This window comes from Podarcis muralis, chromosome 7, assembly GCF_964188315.1.
Source record: "Podarcis muralis chromosome 7, rPodMur119.hap1.1, whole genome shotgun sequence".
Taxonomy (NCBI): Eukaryota; Metazoa; Chordata; class Lepidosauria; order Squamata; family Lacertidae; genus Podarcis; species Podarcis muralis.
The window spans coordinates 26,158,027-26,175,613 of NC_135661.1; the positions used below are offsets into that span (position 1 = coordinate 26,158,027).

The 17,587-nt window shown below is 47.3% G+C and overlaps 1 protein-coding gene across 5 annotated transcripts in view; it reads left to right on the top strand.

The window, feature by feature from the left end:
• PRDM2 (PR/SET domain 2) overlaps positions 1 to 7,928 on the top strand; it is a 49,582-nt gene extending 41,654 nt beyond the window's left edge. For all 5 annotated transcript variants that reach the window (XM_028740583.2, XM_077931414.1, XM_028740586.2 and 2 more), the window contains 2 exons: positions 1,411 to 5,821; positions 6,643 to 7,928. In XM_028740583.2, the coding sequence (XP_028596416.2) occupies positions 1,411 to 5,821; positions 6,643 to 6,655 (4,424 nt within the window). In that variant the 3' untranslated portion in view covers positions 6,656 to 7,928. The remainder of the gene's footprint in view (positions 1 to 1,410; positions 5,822 to 6,642) is intronic.
• Positions 7,929 to 17,587: the final 9,659 nt, after the last annotated feature.

Sequence of the window (17,587 nt, forward strand, 5' to 3'; positions counted from 1 at the left end):
GTCTGTATGTGTGCACATAAAAATGAGAGAAGGTGCTTCCAGATTATCTGTTTATTGAGCATTCATTCCAATTTGCTTGTAGGGAGGTTAGATAACTGTTGCATCAAAGCCACGTATTATTCCACACTTTTCAGGTCATTTTTCCTCAAAAAGTCCAACCTTTAGGGGAAGTGGGGTTTGTTGCACAAGAGTTCCAGAGCAACTTTAATGATGCAGCCTGAATTTGCTGGTATTGAATCCCACTGAAAAATACCAAAAGCCTGGAAGTGCCCAGAGTTAATTTCAGTCCCTCCTTCTAATAGCAATCCTCTTGTGATTGCCGCTAAGATTGTAGCCAAGTGGGGCCATTTAGAATCAGTAAAGGTAAAGGACCCCTGGACAGTTAAGTCCTGTCAAAGGCAATTATGGGGTTGTGGCGCTCATCTCGCTTTCAGCCAAGGGAGCCAGCGTTTGTCCACAGACAGCTTTCCGGCTATTGTGGTCAGCATGATGAAACCGCTTTTGGTGCAACAGAACACTGTGATGGAAACCAGAGCGCATGGAAATGCCGTATACCTTCCCGCCACAGCGGTACCTATTTACTATATTTACTTGCACTGGTGTGCTTTCGAACTGCTAGGTTGGCAGGAGCTGGGACTGAGCAACAGGAGCTCACCCCATGTCAACCTTCTGATCAGCAAGCCCAAGCACCACAGAAAACAAAAATCTCTGAAATTCTAAAGGGGCAGGAACAAAACAGCTCAATAAGGACTGAGCCTACTCGGTAAACACATCATGGCTGATAAAATCTAGCAGTAGCGAATTGGCTGGATTGATCCAGGGAGTCATTAGTGCCTTGTTACAGGAGGGAGTTATGCCTGTTTCCTTGAAAGAGATGGTGGTAAGCCCCTCCCCCAAGGACACATTAAACAGAAAGAACCTAAAGGAGCAACTTCCCCAGTATCAACCATCTTTGGGCCTACAATCAGCAGGGGAGGCCCTTTTGATTGTTCCACCTCTGGCTGCTGCCCATGGCAGGGCCTTCTCATTGGGGTTCCCCATTGGTGGAATGCCCTCCCTGTTGAGGTGTGTCTGTCTCCCTTGTTACTGACTTTCAGGGGAAATCTGAAAACACATTGGGTTCATAATTCTTTAAAAATTATTATTATTATTATTAAGTGTTGTTTTAAAGTTTTATGTTTGCCGCACTCCGCTCTGTTGGGAGAAGGGGACATGATAGAAATTTGATAAATAATAGTAATAGATAATAATAGAAGTGAGTGTGGCACTTGGGCTGAAAAAATATTTCCCTGCCCATTTTATAGGATGGAAGCCAGACTTGAAAGTCAAAGGAGAAAATAAATTGAAAATACATTTGGAAAGGTTCTATACGTTTTAATTCCTCCTCCCCAATTTTTTTTCTTTTAATAGGCCATAAACAGGAGGATGAAACTCCCTCTGTTTCAGCAGTGCTGTCCCTGGAGCAGACAGCTGTGATCCAGGAGATGGTAAATCAAGACACACTTCCAAACTTGGTTATCCCCAGTCCGGTCAGTGGGCCCCATCCGGTGCCTGAAGACAAACCGGAAGCAGTAACATGTGGCTCGAATGTTTTAGAGGAGGAGCCAGAAGAGGATGGGGAGGACCCTGAGGAGGATACAGGGGAGGAAGAAGAGGAGGAGGAGGAGGAAGATGAAGAGGATGAACCTGAGGAGGAAGAGGAAGATGTCAGCTTCCCTAAAGGAAGTCCTGACATGGAACCCATGCCCATATGTGAAGACAAGCTGGAATCTGTGGAAGAGCAGAGCAGCATATCTGAAGACTCGCCAGAAAGCTCCCCCAAGAAAAAGGCTGTGGCGAAATTCCCCAAAGCAAGAGATGAATCTAATGGGAATCTCCACGGTACGTTCATGTTTCCATGTCAGCATTGTGAAAGGAAATTTACCACAAAGCAGGGTCTCGAACGCCATATGCATATCCACATCTCGGCGATCAGTCATGCTTTCAAATGCCGCTATTGCGGCAAAGCTTTTGGCACCCAGATTAACCGGCGGAGGCACGAGCGGCGCCATGAGGCCGGACCGAAAAGGAAGCCCTTCCCAGTCCTGGCTTCGGCCCAGCTGTCGGAAGGCAGCGCCAAGAACCAAACAATTCCTGAAGATGGTATTAAAGACGAAACAAACAGCAGGCAGGACTTAGTAGCTGCAGAGACTGAGAAAGTTTCTCTCGAAATGCCAAATCCTGTTCTCTTTGAAGAGAGCAAGGGACCCAAAGAACTGCACCCGTGCAAATATTGCAGGAAGGTTTTTGGCACCCACACCAATATGCGAAGGCACCAGCGAAGGGTCCATGAGCGCCATCTCATCCCCAAAGGTGTCAGGAGAAAACCTGAGGAGCCCCAGTTTCCAGCAGAGAAAACCCAGCAGTCCTCAAATGTGTACGTAGCAAGCACAGACCTCGAAGAGGAGGGAGAAGCAGATGATGTGTACATTATGGATGTTTCCAGCAATATATCTGAAAATCTCAATTATTACATTGATGGTAAGATTCAGTCCAACAGTAGCACAAGCAATTGTGAAGTGATAGAGGTGGAATCCAGCTCGACAGAACTGTATGGAATAAACTGTTTACTTAGTCCAGTGACGGTGGAAATATCCCCAAGTGTAAAGGCTACATCAGTGCACCTAACTGACGTACCGAAAGAGTCAACAGTCAGTGGAAGCACCGAACCCAAAAAGAGGAGGACCGCAAGTCCTCCTCTTCTGCCTAAGATAAAAACCGAAATGGATCCAGAACCAATCACATCATTGTGTTCCTTGACTATTCCTCTTACTATATCAGCAGCCGATAACTTGCCTTTCCCCAAAGAGAAAAATATTTATTTATCATCAAAGCTGAAACAGCTTCTCCAGACACAGGATGGGAGTAAGGTAGCACCGTCTCCCCCATCATCATCATCATCGTCCTCAACCGAAATCCCAAAACTGGGACTCACAGCTACATCTTCGCCTCTTCTGCCCGCCGCCTCCAGCAGGTTCAAACGAAGGACCAGTTCCCCTCCCAGTTCACCGCAACACAGCCCAGCTCTACGAGACTTTGGCAAAGCAGGGGAGGCGAAACCTGTTTGGAATGACGCGACTCTGGGCTCAAAGATTGCCAAGCTAGAGAGTCATAGCAATTCTCCTGTATGGAGTTTGTCTGGGAGAGAAGAAAAAGAGACAATGAGCCCTCTTTGCTTGGAAGAGTATAAAGTATCAAAGGACTGGACGCCAAGTCCTCCATTTGGCAATGTGTGCAACCAGCAGCCTTTGGACTTATCCAGTAGCATGAAGCAAAGGTCCAACTGCAAGAACAGGACTCAGGCTCCCTGGGAATCGGTGTTAGATCTCAGTGTCCATAAAAAGGCATGCAGTGACTCTGAAGCCAAGGAGAGTAACTCGGCACCACCAGCATGTAGTGGTGTCAAGAAGAAGCCAACCACATCCATGCTGCAGAAAGTGCTTCTGAATGAATATAACGGGACTGATTCGTCATCTGAAAACCCTGCAGCTGAAACGAACCCAAGCCTGGGTGCCTGCAAAACAGAAGAGCATCCAGAGCCAGAGTCCAGGGCTAGCCTCCCTGTTCCAGTGGTCGAGTCAGGTTCCCTGTGCCCTTCTCCTGAGACACCTTTACAGCCATCATCTACTGCATCTTCAAGTCAGGTGCCACCTCTCCTGACTCCAACAAACTCTCCTTCCCCTCCACCTTGCCCTCCTATGTTAAAGGTTCCCACTCCACCACCACCTCTCCTGCCTACTGTTCCCTCTCCGCTCCCAGAGGAACCCACAAGCATCACTCCAAGTTCATGTCCTTCTCCCTTATCAAATACCACTGCTCAGTCCCCTCTTCCAATCCTTTCCCCTACAGTCTCAACGTCTCCTGTTCCTTCAGTAGGACCTCTTAGTTGTCCTTCCCCTGGACCTCCCAACCTCTCTTCCTCCTCCTCGTCCTTTTCTTCCTCCTCTTCTTCGCCACTGTCATCCTCATCTCCTTCTCCACCTCCACTCTCAGTAGTCTCTTCTGTCCTTTCCCCTGGCGATAACCTAGAAAACTCAGTCCCTATTATCTCTTTTAAGCAAGAAGAGGTGGAGAGTGAGTGTCAAAAGCCAAGGGAAGACCCACACAGTTCCAGTGAAGCTAATACCATCCAGGAGACGTTTAATAAGAGCTTTGTGTGCAATGTTTGTGAGTCCCCTTTTCTTTCCATTAAAGATCTCACCAAACATTCATCTGTTCATGCTGAAGAATGGCCCTTCAAATGTGAGTTCTGTGTCCAACTCTTCCGAGAGAAAACGGATTTGTCAGAACACCGCTTCTTGCTCCATGGCGTTGAGAACATCTTTGTGTGCTCCGTCTGCAAGAAAGAATTTGCTTTTCTATGCAATTTGCAGCAGCACCAGCGGGACCTCCACCCGGACAAAGAGTGCACACACCACGAGTTTGAAAGCGGGACTCTCCGGCCGCAGAACTTCACAGATCCCAGTAAGGCTAAGACTGAACACATGCAGCTCCTGCCTGAAAACTCCTCCGAACCTTCTAAGGAGGAAGAAGAAGAGGAAGAACTGAATGACTCCTCTGAAGAGCTTTATACAACTATCAAAATAATGGCTTCTGGAGTCAAGTCAAAAGATCCAGATGTCCGCATGGGCCTCAATCAGCACTACCCAAGTTTTAAGCCCCCTCCATTCCAGTATCACCACCGCAATCCTAACGGGATTGGAGCCACTGCCACAAATTTCACAACCCACAATATCCCACAGACCTTCACCACTGCCATTCGCTGCACAAAGTGTGGGAAGAGTGTAGACAACATGCCTGAATTGCACAAGCACATCTTGGCTTGCGCTTCCGCCAGCGACAAAAAACGGTATACACCGAAGAAGAACCCCGTGCCGTTAAAACAGACCGTTCACCCTAAAAATGGTGTCATCCTCCCCAGCCCCACGAGCAACGCGTTCAGGCGCGTGGGCCAGCCTAAGAGGCTCAACTTTAGCGTCGAGGTGGGCCGGATGTCCTCTAACAAGCTCAAAATCAGTGCATTAAAGAAGAAAAACCAGCTTGTCCAGAAAGCCATTTTGCAAAAGAAGAAATCTCAGCAGAAGGCAGAGTTGAGGAACAGCACAGCGGAGCCCAGCACTCACATCTGCCCTTATTGCAACCGGGAATTCACCTACATTGGGAGTCTGAACAAGCATGCTTCCTACAGCTGTCCCAAAAAGCCTATTTCCCCTTCCTCTAAGAAGAACTCTAAAAAGAAAAGTGGGGCATCCTCTTCCAGTGGTGATAAAGCTAGCAATCGGCGGCGGACAGCAGACGCCGAGATCAAAATGCAAAGCACGCAGGCTCACCTAGGCAAGACGCGAGCCCGGAGCTCTGGACCCCTGCCCCTGCAGCTGCCATCTGCGTCCTTCAAACTGAAACAAAACATCAAATTTGTGCCACCCGTTAAATCCAAAAAGCCGAGCAGCTTGTCGGCAGCAAGGAACGCCAGCCCCGTAAGGATGTCCAAGATGATTCCAGGAGAGGGCAAGAAAGTGAAAGGCGTGGCCAAGAGCAGCTCCCCCGGACTCTCGAGCAAAGCGTCCCGCAAGTTGCATGTCAGGATACAGAGGAGCAAAGTGGCCTTGGCCAGCAAGTCAGCTGTGGCAAACAAGAAAAAGGCGGACAGATTCAGCATGAAGTCGAGGGAGAGGGTTGGCGGCCCTGTCACCCGGAGCGTGCAGCAGGCAAGCAGCTCCGATGCCCCAGAGAGCAGCAAGAGGGAAGAAACCAGCACACGGCAAGAGCTGAAAGATTTCAGGTGAGTTTCTCTGCTGTGGCAGATCTTGCTGTCGTCAAGCACACATGAGATGGCGTAAACCCTGCTGAATCCAGTGGTGCTTTAATAAATGCTCTAGATTGCACTATGAAGCAGTCCCTTTGGGCTTTAAAACAGTGTTGGAGACCTCTAGCCCTCTGGCTGTTGTTGGGTTCCAGTTCCCATCAGCTCCAGCCAGCGGGGCCAGGGATTATGGGAGTTGTAGTCTCTAGCAACAGATGAGCTTGGTAGTATTGCAACGTGATTCACATGGAGCTGGTGCTTTGAAATGCTTTTGGGGAAACTGGCTTGTTATGGGACATAGAATCATAGAATTGTAGAGTTGGAAAGGGACCCTGAGGATCATCTAGTTTAACCCCCTGAAAACTATGCTGCTGTCCCAAACAAGGATCAAACTTGTAACCTTGGTGTTTATCAGCACTACCAGCTGTTTAGAGCGTGGTGTTCTAACTAACACTAACCCCAAACTCTGCCCCTGCCACAGAATTCAGCCAAGAGATTACCCAAGATCTTTATCCAGCAGACTGAGAAATAAGAACACACTTTCAACAAGTTAACCACACAAATTTGCTTTCCTACATGACTTTTTAAAGTAGTTTCCAGTGATCCTATTTCTCTCCTTCCATCGCTACCACCTATGTGGGTTTTCTTAACTCTGTCACATTTTAGATCTAGCTAGTTAATATATATATATATACATACATACATACATATATATATATATATATATATATATATATCTCCTTCCTCTCCTGTTCCATTTTGTTAATCTTCCTTTCTCCCCACTGTTTCCTGCCACATAGGAACCTCCTGTGACACAATGAAACAGACAACCACAAAGAATCTCTGAATTGTAAATGAAATTTCCTTACCGAAGAGCTTGAGCGGTTGCATGCTCAACTTAAGAGAGGGACGACTGTGGAGGCCCCAATTCTCCAAGCTTGAAAGGTCCAACCTGAGACAACTTTGACCCCCAAAGTGTAGACGATTGGCTTGCCCGCGTGCTCACACCGGGGTTGAGAATCGGCATGCACCAACCAGGCTCAAGGAATTATCAGCTGCGAGGAAAGGTTCTTCCTTGTCCCCCCAGCTTCGGTTTCATTTCAAAAAAGGACATGGATCGAACTGAACTGGAGTCAGTCCTGCCGCAGAGTCCATAGCTCATGCTTCTACTTCGCTTTTTATCCGATGGAAAAGCATGGAAAAATAAAGGTCGATAATAAGAGATGGTGCCGCCAAAACTTATGCAAAGCCAGGTCCTCACCAGAAGCTCCCCATATATTCAGGGATGACAAAACGTTAACTGCACTCGAAATCCTTTTTGCTTGCACGTCGAGTATCTCAAAGCCTTTGTTTTATATCAGCCAGGATGAAAAAACTTAACGGGGAGAAGGGAGACGCCTTTCCCCTCTTTCTTGGCACCTTCACTCACTTCCCAAGACTTTTCTTTTGTTTCTGAACGGGTGGGCACAGGTTTGGACGTTGATGTTGCTTTCACCAGTCTTCTTTATACATGGGAAGAGGAAAGGAGAGGTATCTCTAGAAGGGGCGGAAGGAAGGTTTTGCCTGTCAAGCCCTACTGGCATCCATACCTGAAATCTCGTCCAATGTGGAAGTCACCCAGTTTTATCGTGAATGACTTGTTCGCCATACAAAACTGTATAGCACAACTAAATACACAATTGGCTGACTTATCTGTATCTAATAACAAGAGCTACAAATTTTTCCTAGTTGTAAATCAAGATTATTATTATTAATTTCCTGGAAATATAGTTTTGTTTTGTTTTTGTTTTTTTCACAACTGGGGGGGAGGGGAGCAGTTAGCTTTGTTTGTGCACCCCATTTGTTTGTTTTTTTAAAAAAAAAATCTTACTTGTTCTTGACTTCAAAAGTAATCTACCTCTTAAAATTTGTAGTTTTAATATTGTTTGGTGAAGTTGTGCCACTTTAACGCTTTCTCTTTCACTATCATTCCCTTTTTTTGTTGTTACATTTTTTTTTCCATTTTATGGGGACTTCTGCATCAAACTATTGTATAAAGAATTTGTAGCAAGTTTGGAAAAAAATAAAATATTTAAAATTATTTAAATTCTTTTTTGGACACTTCAGCTGTATTTTATGTGATTTATATTTTACATTAATTTTGTTGCAGAGGGAGGAAAGGGTGTTGTTAATCTGGAGACTGTTCCTGTATTAAAGTTTGCTGTTCTGTAGGGTGTTTTTCCACTTTTTTTTTTCTTCTTTTTTTTTTTGAAGAGAGATATAAAGGCTATTCTAATGAAAACATTAAAATTTCCAATTTGCCATACAAGAAAAGGGAGGTTGTCATTGCTTTTAAACATGGCATCTTTGGAGATATTTAAAATACAGAAGATAGGTAAAGTGTGTGTGTTGAGAGAGAGAGAACTTTCCAAATGAAATTGAAATCTGTTGCTGTAGCTATTCCATATGTTGTTGGAGTATGCTTTCTTACTAATCCTTCACCATAAGGTCCCAGGATGGGTTGCAGTGATATAATTTGTATTAATTTGCAAACAATTTAATTCCAGCATACCTTAGGGTCTGCCTCAACCCTTCTATCCCGAGTTGATGAGTGAAATCATCTGCAGAAGTGCTTCTGCCTGTTCCCCGAGTTGGTGAGGCTCATTTGACAACAAGAAACCAAGCTTTTAGTATCATTAGCCCAGTATTGTGGAATACTCTGCTGTGGCAGCAGAGATTCATCAAACGCTTTCTATTTCAACTTTTAGACGTCTGCTGAAAACTCATCTATTCCATTAGGCTTGTATGCAGGCAATTAAGAATACACATCTTTCCACAACGGTTAGCTGATTTTAACTTTTTCACATGGTTTATACTTTTTGGTTTTATTGTTGTAAAATGCTCTGATTTTTTTTTATGAATAACGGCATATAAATATTTTTCTACAAATAAAAGAAATGGAAATAACCGTGTAGTAATAAAAAAAATGAATGAAATGGTGACAATTCTAAAAACAAGTGAGACCGTTATGAATAATGGAGGTCGCCGAAAGAGGTGGGTCCCGCAAAGCAAAATATCTTCAGCATTGAAAGCCCGGATAAAGGTGTGTACTTTCAGCATACAGCAGAAGACACACAGTGAAAAGGTCTCAATGTGGGGAGGGCTCCAAAGGGAAGGAGCTGCCACAGATAAAGCCCTCTTCCAAACCAAAGGTCCCAGCCATGGCCATTTTGGAACTGTTTGCATCCGTCTGTCTCAAAAGAATGGAATACAACTTGGGGAGGGGGGTGAAGTCAAATTGCTATGTTAGCAGCACTAAAGTGACCTCCCCAGGGTGCAAGTATTGGAGGTTATCGCCCACACACTTCCAATGCGCTTTTCTGCTTGTGTGGTGGCACCTCGGTAAAACCGCTTCTTAATGTTTGTAGCAGAGTTTTCCCCGGAAGCAGAGGATAAGAACAGGAGTCATACTCAAATTCACAATCAAGATCTTCTTTGTTGCTTGACTGGTTGCACAAGCATTTCTGTTACTATTATATACAAGCTGTTTACATTCCTGCTTTATCTCTCCAGCTCAGTAGAATCTCAGTCCAGTAGTTCTCAATCCTGACACAGCAAAACTCACAGTATCAGCAGCACACATTGTCTTACTTCCAACCTTGTCAGTGTGTATGTGCTTTCCTCGTGTGGAAATTACAATCTGCAACTTCCTTTCTCTGCACCTCCAGCTGACACCAATCAAACCTAGAGTGCCACTCAGAAAATTCTGAAACCCTCTTTAAAGCTTCCAGGAACTTTTATCTGTTTCTTAAACAATGTTTTCCTAACAGCAAGCCTGGGCAGTGCGTGTGGAGATCCTGGGCTGCCCAGATGACAAGACTCCCTTCTCGGCCACCCTAATGTGGTCCAAAGGAAAGCAGAGCAATACGTTTGGCACCAGCTTGGCTGCAGGAGTTGCCGGAAGGAGGCGTACAAGGCGCCATCCAACTGCCTTAGCGACTCCATTCCGGCTTTGTGGTTTGCTCCTTAGCCTTTTCCAGGAAGACACCCCACAAGGCAGCAGATGTTTGGGATCGGAGTTGTCCTCTATGAAGGATTACCTTCTCAGGTTGGCGAGCGCCATCTACCCCTCACTTATGGAGGGCACCGTCTTGACTACTCCTGCGTGTGCATTTTGTTAGAATCCTTTTTGCAAGCATTTGATTACCGTATTTTTCGCCCTATAGGACGCACTTTTTCCTCTCCAAAAATGAAGGGGAAATGTGTGTGCGTCCTATGGGGCGAATGCAGGCTTTCGCTGAAGCCTGGAGAGCGAAAGGGGTCGGTGCGCACCAACCCCTCTCGCTCTCCAGGCTTCAGGAGAGCCGCAGCGCCAGCCCCACAAGGTCGGGGGACAGAGGGAGGCGGAACGCCGCCATCCCGCTGTCTCCCGAAGTGGTTTGGAGGCTGACGGCGGGGAGACCCCGCCGCCAGCCCCGCAAGCTCCGGGGACAATGGGGAGGCGCAGCACGTCTTCCCGCTGCCCCTGGACCTGATCTCAAGGCGGGCGGCAGGGAGAAGAGCGCTTCTCCCCACTGCCTGCCCCGCAAGCTCCGGGGACAGCTGGGAGACGCAGCGCGTTTCCCCCTGTCCGCAGACCTGATCTCAAGGCGGGCGGCAGGGAGAAGAGCGCTTCTCCCCGCTGCCTGCCCCACAAGCTCTGGGGACAGCTGGGAGACGCAGCGCGTTTCCCCCTGTCCGCGGACCTGATCTCAAGGCGGGCTGCGGGGAGAAGAGCGCTTCTCCCCACTGCCAGCCCCACAAGCGCCTGGGGGGGGGGGATAAATTTTTTTCTCTTTATTTCCCCCCCAAAAAATTTAATGCGTCCTATGGGGCGAAAAATACGGTACATGCCAGGGATCCCTTGACGATACCTGAATCCTCTAGCATTCTGCAGGAGGTTGTGTGCAAGGCTGGATTAGAGGGAGAGCAGGAAGATGATGGGAAAGCATAGCTCTGTTATGAAACGAAGGTGCAGGCAGCTTCCTTCTGCCAAGTCATTCTGGTTAATCTAGCTCAGTATTGGCTGGCAGCAGCTCTCCAGGGCTTCAAGGAGCGTTCCTTCCCATGCCCATCAGAAGATGCCAGGAATTGACCATCAGATCTGCTTCCAAAGCAGATTTTCTATCTTGGGGCTCCAGGCCTTCGTCCAATTCTGCTTCCTTCGCAAGCAGGAAGTAGTGGGGTGGAGTTCCTGCTGAGCCTGTAGCCAGCCTACCACTTCCAAGGGTGGCCAGCCCCAGAGTTTTCCAATAGCCTGGGGAGGAAGGAGGACTACGAGCAACGTGAACATGTTCCTCTCTTGTGGCTGATGACAGAAAGGGGAGTACGCCATGGGAATGCCAAGTTAGCTACTCTCCAAATGACCTAGCTTTGCAACTGCAGAAAGCATTTTCTCTTACCGCCTTTTGCAACAATATTTCCTTAAGCCGTAAAAAAAAGCACAACTCATTTTCTGCCCCAAAGAAAATTCAGATCTCTGCATGTGGTTCAATAATTAAGGGAGCATCTGGCTTCAGCTTGGAAAACAAATGGATAAAAACCCTCCAAAGTTTTACAGTCTCACTTTCCACCATGCTAGATTTGTAAGACGGCACTTTTCATACATGCAGCAGGCTTATGTTTATTATTTGCAATGTAGATTTAAGAAAGCAAGTGGTTTTCTTGGTAAACTAGATGGATCCCTGCTACTTCCTCTGATCCAGCAGAGCAGCTGGGATGGCTGTGACTGCCTCTCAGCTGAGAGGAGCCAAGCAACAGCACCACCTTGTGGGAAATGTATAACACTCCCTTTTTTGTAGCAAACAAAACTAAATTGATGGAAAAACATGTATGTGCATGGTGAATTTTTAGAATTGAAATGGGGGAAGGCACACCTATTTCCACCCCAGAGTTAGACTGATGAGAGGTATGTAGTCCTGTAACGGAAATGACCCTGCTGGGATGGGGTGGCAGGAGAGGGGGTTGGAAGAATAATCTGCAGGTGCTGTGGCCTAAATGGAAAATTTCAGACCTGAATACTCAGTGCAGACCTCTGGCCAGCAGGACTGTCCTAAGACCAAGCCCTTTTCAAGGCAAAACTCTCTTCTTCTGCACCCTGGCTGGGTACTTTTGCCTGGCTGGAATGTGTCCTTGAACTGGGGAGATGCTTCTTGTTTGCCTGGAGGGAGAGGGATGGTTTGTGTGTAGCTGGAATGATAAGAGTTCCGCCCGTTGCTTTGCCCACTATTTCTTGCTGCCTGCATGTAGCAACTGGAAAGTATCCCTCAAGGGAATGCTCCCCTCTGGCTGAAAAGCACACACACACATGCACATGGTCTAAGCTGATCCATACGTGTGGACACAAAGTGCGCAGGGAGAAAGAGTGCGCCACCCCCAAATGTTTTTTGAAACTTCAAATACCTAGGCTCCCAGGCCTTTGGGCCTAACGTCTATTTGGGGGAATACAGTGGTACCTCGGGTTAAGCACTTAATTCGTTCCAGAGGTCCGTTCTTAACCTGAAACTGTTCTTAACCTGAAGCACCATTTTAGCTAATGGGGCCTCCTGCTGCTGCCGCGCCGCTGCTGCATGATTTCTGTTCTCATCCTGAAGCAAAGTTCTTAACCCGAGGTACAATTTCTGGGTTAGCGGCATCTGTAACCTGAAGCGTCTGTAACCCGAGGTACCACTGTACTGATGCAGGCCAACCCTGTGTGTGTCCCGGCCCCTGACTTTTCTGTATAAAACAAAAGCCTGAAGAGGGGGATCAGGCCTTCCTGATCAATGTGATGTGGGAGAATGGGAAAACCTATACGGCATGGAATTTTATTGTATAAGATGTTTCACTGTAAGAAAACTTGGGAAGTAAGTTTTATCATTGGCAGAAGTGTGTGCAAGAGCATAGGAAACTTGCCTTATACGGAGTCATTTTAAGCAAAGGTTGGGTGGCCATCTGACATCTATGATCTAGTTGAGATTCACACATTTCAGGGGGTTGGACTAGATGACCCTTGGGGTCCCTTCCAACTCGACCCATACAATTCCATGATTTGTCCCATCTAGTGCAGTACTGTCAATGCTGATGCACAGTGCCTCTCTGGAATGTTATTGTATTGTAGGAAAAGGCCACAGCTCAGGGGTAGAAAACTCACTTCTGACACAGCATTCTACACATTAATTTTCGATTGCATGAAGAGCCGCTTCTCTTATACAATGGTCTCTGCCTGCGTGGAGCTTACACTGTAAAAATCAGAACGGGGGGGGGGGGCAACAGAGGGAGGGAGATGGACAGGGTCTAGAATATGCAGTAACATCCATTAGGTGCATAATTTTGTCTGGCTTGTAGAGGCTGGAGATTCCTGCATTGCAGTGGGTTGAACTAGATGACCCTCAGAGGTCCCTTCCAATTCTACAATTCTGTGCTCCCCCAATTCTTTAAAAAGCAGGGCTCTATCATTTCCTTAAGGGTTATATTCTAGGGGAGACGCATCCTCTGGTCCTCTTCATCATCATCATTTCATCCTTGCTGAACACAGAGGTGGGGGGAGGCAGGCGCTTGAAATGGGTCCCTTTCTCTTGAGCCTGCTGTTTCCATCTTTTTCCAGAAGAGCTTTCTCTTTTTTTCATTGCCGAGTTGGAGTGGGATGTAAGGGGGGGGGGGTGGAGGAGGAGAAAAGACTGCAGCAGATGCAAAGGCAACACTCGAAAGCTCCTCCTGCTTCTCTGTTTCAGATTGGGAGGGAGGGAGAGAAGATTTTGAGTGGAGGCACGAACCACAAACCGATGCCAGGCGGCAGACTGGACTGTGCCGTCAGTGGACGCTTGCGTGCTGTCAAGTGGCACAACTGCAGCCGAGGAGGGGGGTGGCAGAGAAGAAGATGAGCTAGTGGAAGCAAAGAGGCAAGCAGCGGTGGTAGCAGTGGCAGTCAGAGAGGTGTGTGTCCAGCAGCTTTGGATCGCGGCCTGCCTCAAATCGCCGGCCACCTTACCGAAATATTTTTGCCTCGTCGACAATTCCTGGAGCATTGGGAACCTGACAGAGTGATAGATGATCCTGGTTCCTTGCGAGAGCCGGGAAGAGCGTCTCCCTCTTCAGAAACCAAAAACCAGAGACTTTAAACAACGGGGGAAAGAGTTGAGATTTGCAAGCTTAGGCGGCTTGGTGCCTAAATGTTTGCTAACATCTTCCCGAGCACATGTATGATGGGGTGTGCGATGGTGCATTCCGGGAAACGTTTGGAATCCTCTACAAGGAAGCACTTGATTTGACAGGCTTCAAAAGAGGACTTTCTGGAACGGGCTGCGCCAGAGAAGAGAGCACTTTACCAATTGCAGAAAGTGTCTTTCGAAAAGGAGCCTAGTTCCCTTGGAACAGCCTCAGAGCCAGATCCTCAGTGAGCGGCCTGCTCCTGTCTCGTTGCGTTCTTCACTTAACGGGGTGTGATAAAGGAGGAGACAGACTTCCAAGGTTGAAGTGTCTTCCTGCATATGACTAATCCAGGAGACCCTGTCAAAGTTATGGAGACCTCAGCTATGACCTCCGGCCCTGTGGTTTGCCCAGTCACCTTTTCACAAGTCTTTGGGCATCAGTGCCAACTTCTGGAGGCAGGTAAGAAGGAGGGCCAAAGCATCTGAAATGGTCGTCTTGGGGTGTGGCAATGTTTTCAGAGCACTGGTGACGTCACTGAGAAATGGCATCCCTAGCAGGACACATCATGTTAGGTGGCCGCTTGGAGAGGTGGGTGGAATGGGGTGGTTTTGAAATCCTGGTGAAGAATGTGAAACCTAATTTTTTTCTTCTTCTTCTTCTTCTTCTTCTTCTTCTTCTTCTTCTTCTTCTTCTTCTTCTTCTTCTTGCATGTTGTAGAACGTTGTAGACACCAGTCAGGGATTTGATAGGAAATGCTTCTTTTGCTCATGGCAAATTGCAAAAAGGTGCCGTGACTATACCAGGGCACCTGTAACACTCCAGATATTGCTGGACTTCTGCATCTGCTTTGCATGCAGGAGGTCCCAGGTCCAATCCCTGCTTTCTCCAGGTAGGGTTGTGTAGCCCCATGCCTAAAACATTGGAAAGCCTGGGGCAGCTGGTGCAGCCGATACTGAGCTAAAAACGGACCAAGGGTTTGAATCAGTGCAAGGCAACTTCCTGTGTTGCAAACCCATCCCAGGTTCTCACTCCCATGAGCGCCATCCAGTATGGACAATGATCAGTGACTGTGAGAGTTGTCCTCCAACAATGTATGGAGGCCTCACCCCGAACTACATGGATGTTATCTCATTGCTCTATCATGAGACAACATTAAGTAGACATGCTGGTCTCTGTTGGGGTGGTTGGGTGGGAATGTCAGTCTGGTTTGGGCTGAGTTGTGCTCCAAAACAAGGAAAAGGCTAACATGTAAGGACTGAGGGACTTGTTTCAGAGGAGAGTGGGATGTGGGGTGGTAGGTCTGCTGACAAAGGCTTCAGAAATGTTAGTGAGGATGGGAAGTTTGGGGAGGGAATATTTAGGCTCTGTGGCTGCTTACCAACTCATTAAGGGATATTAGTAGGTCTGAGGCAGATGATGAAGCACTTTTTGCAAAGCAAAATAAATTTAAGCTGCAGGAGCAAAGAGGGGGAAAGCTCATAGATGCTGCTCTGCCCTAGCTGTGATAAGGACAAATGCCAGAAGACAGCTTATAGTGTGGGTGATGGTGGCTGCAGCAGCCTTCGTTTCAGGACCATGGATAGCTCCGATGGTATCTTACTCAACAGAGGCCTTTTCTCCCTTTTGTGTCAGGCCGCCCTTGGCAGGCTCCGCCCCTTCCTGAAGAGTGGTGAGCCTTAAAGAGGCAGTCCCCTAGCCTGGCTCCTACTCTCATTGGTCACCCCCCACCCTCCCACCCTCACATTCCCCATTGTTTGTGCTACACTATTCAAGCAGTGACTGGGGGAGTGTGAGGCCCTTGGCATAAAGTGGAATAATTCCTTGGGGAGGTGAGGATCTGACTTGGAGGATGCTCAACAGGTTACTGGCTGGCAGGGTCACCCTGGGTGTTATCAGTGCCTAAGCCCAGAACCTCTGGGCCTTGTGTTGCTGGTTTCCCTGACCTAACCAACTCCTGGCTGCTGCCTGGTACACTCCCCTTGGGCAGTGGGGCTGCTATCACCAAAGGAAGTCAACTCTTTGACCTCTCCAGATACGGCTGGGAGATCCCTAAAGAGCTACTGACAGTCCGTATAGAGATAGATGGACCCCATGCTGTGACTGCATAAGGTTGCTTCATATGTTCCTTATGCTGTAATGCAGGAGTAGGTAACCTCGGGCTCTTCCCAAACACAGACCCTCCTAGACCAGGCCCCTTTCCCATAAGTCACACCCCTTACCAGCCATGCTCCTTGCTGTCCTTGAATGCCTGGACGGAGTGTGCTCTTAAACTGCAATAATAATTCCTCTGGCTTGCTTGGGGAGATCTGTGAAATTTCTGCTTCGGGTGGAATCCCTGCAATACATGAAATGCTTCTGTAAGAGACACATACATTGCTCTACCCACTTCTGCCTCTGCTCCCACCCACCTCAAGTTTAGTTTCCCATGAGGCAATGCAGCCCTCAGGCTGAATTTCCCCACCCCATTGCAATGTGATTCCTAAGGCAAGTTCCCCCCGGCACCATTGAAGCCTCATTCTGTCCCAGCCAGTATTTATGTACATTGCTCAAAAGCAGAATGCATTGTGATGATCCAGCCTAGAAGTAACCAAAGCATATTAATTATTATTATTATTTGATTGATTGATTGATTGATTGATTGATTGATTGATTGTTCATACCCTGCCCATCTGGCTGTGTTTCCTCAGCCACTCTGGGCAGCACCCAACAGAATATTAATTATAATAATAATAAAGTGATCAAACATAAAAAATTCCCCTAAACAGGGCTACTTCAGATGTCTTCTAAAAGTCCAATAGTTGTTTATTTCCTTGAGATCTGATGGGAGGGCATTCCACAGAGCGGGTGCCACTACCGAGAAGGCCCTCTGCCTGGTTCCCTGTAGCTTCACTTCTCGCAGTGAGGATACCACCAGAAGGCCCTTGGCGCTGGACGCTCCTGTATACTGGACCGAGGCTGTTTAGAAGCTCTGGTCAGCTCAGGAACAGATGCAGTTGGCATACGGGCTTCTCCTGGGAAAGGTTTTCCTGGTTACCACTGCCCCCTGTGCACCCTGATATAAAGCTAAATCCACAAGCTATGAACTTGGTGCTACAGAGCCATCCAAAAGAGGTTGAATTTCTATCCCAGAGTTTGTTCTCTCTCTTGGCCTCCAACATTTCTGGATTAAATCTATTAACTCTCATGCAACCCTTTCCTGCCTCCAAATCATAGCTGTCAACGTTTCCTTTTTTTAAGGGAGATTCCCTTATTCCGAATAGGATTCCTCGCAAGAAAAGGGAAAAGTTGGCAGCTATGCTCCAAATGCCAGTTGAGAATCTCAACAACTTCTCTAATGGTAGATTATTAGTTTTGTCCTCCTCCAAATGTCTGTACTCATCTATTCAGCTGTAGGCTATGCAGAAGCCGGAACCTGGAAGTCTATAAGGATGAGACAAACACCCAGAATAGGGTCTAATTAAATGCACTTCAAGACATAATATGGAATATTGAGACCTCAAGGCTTTAATTTTCAAATCAGTATGTTTCTAGTCATCAGGATTGAAGAGGAAAGGAAATGCAAATGGGTTTTACAGGATTTAGAAAACTGATAGGATC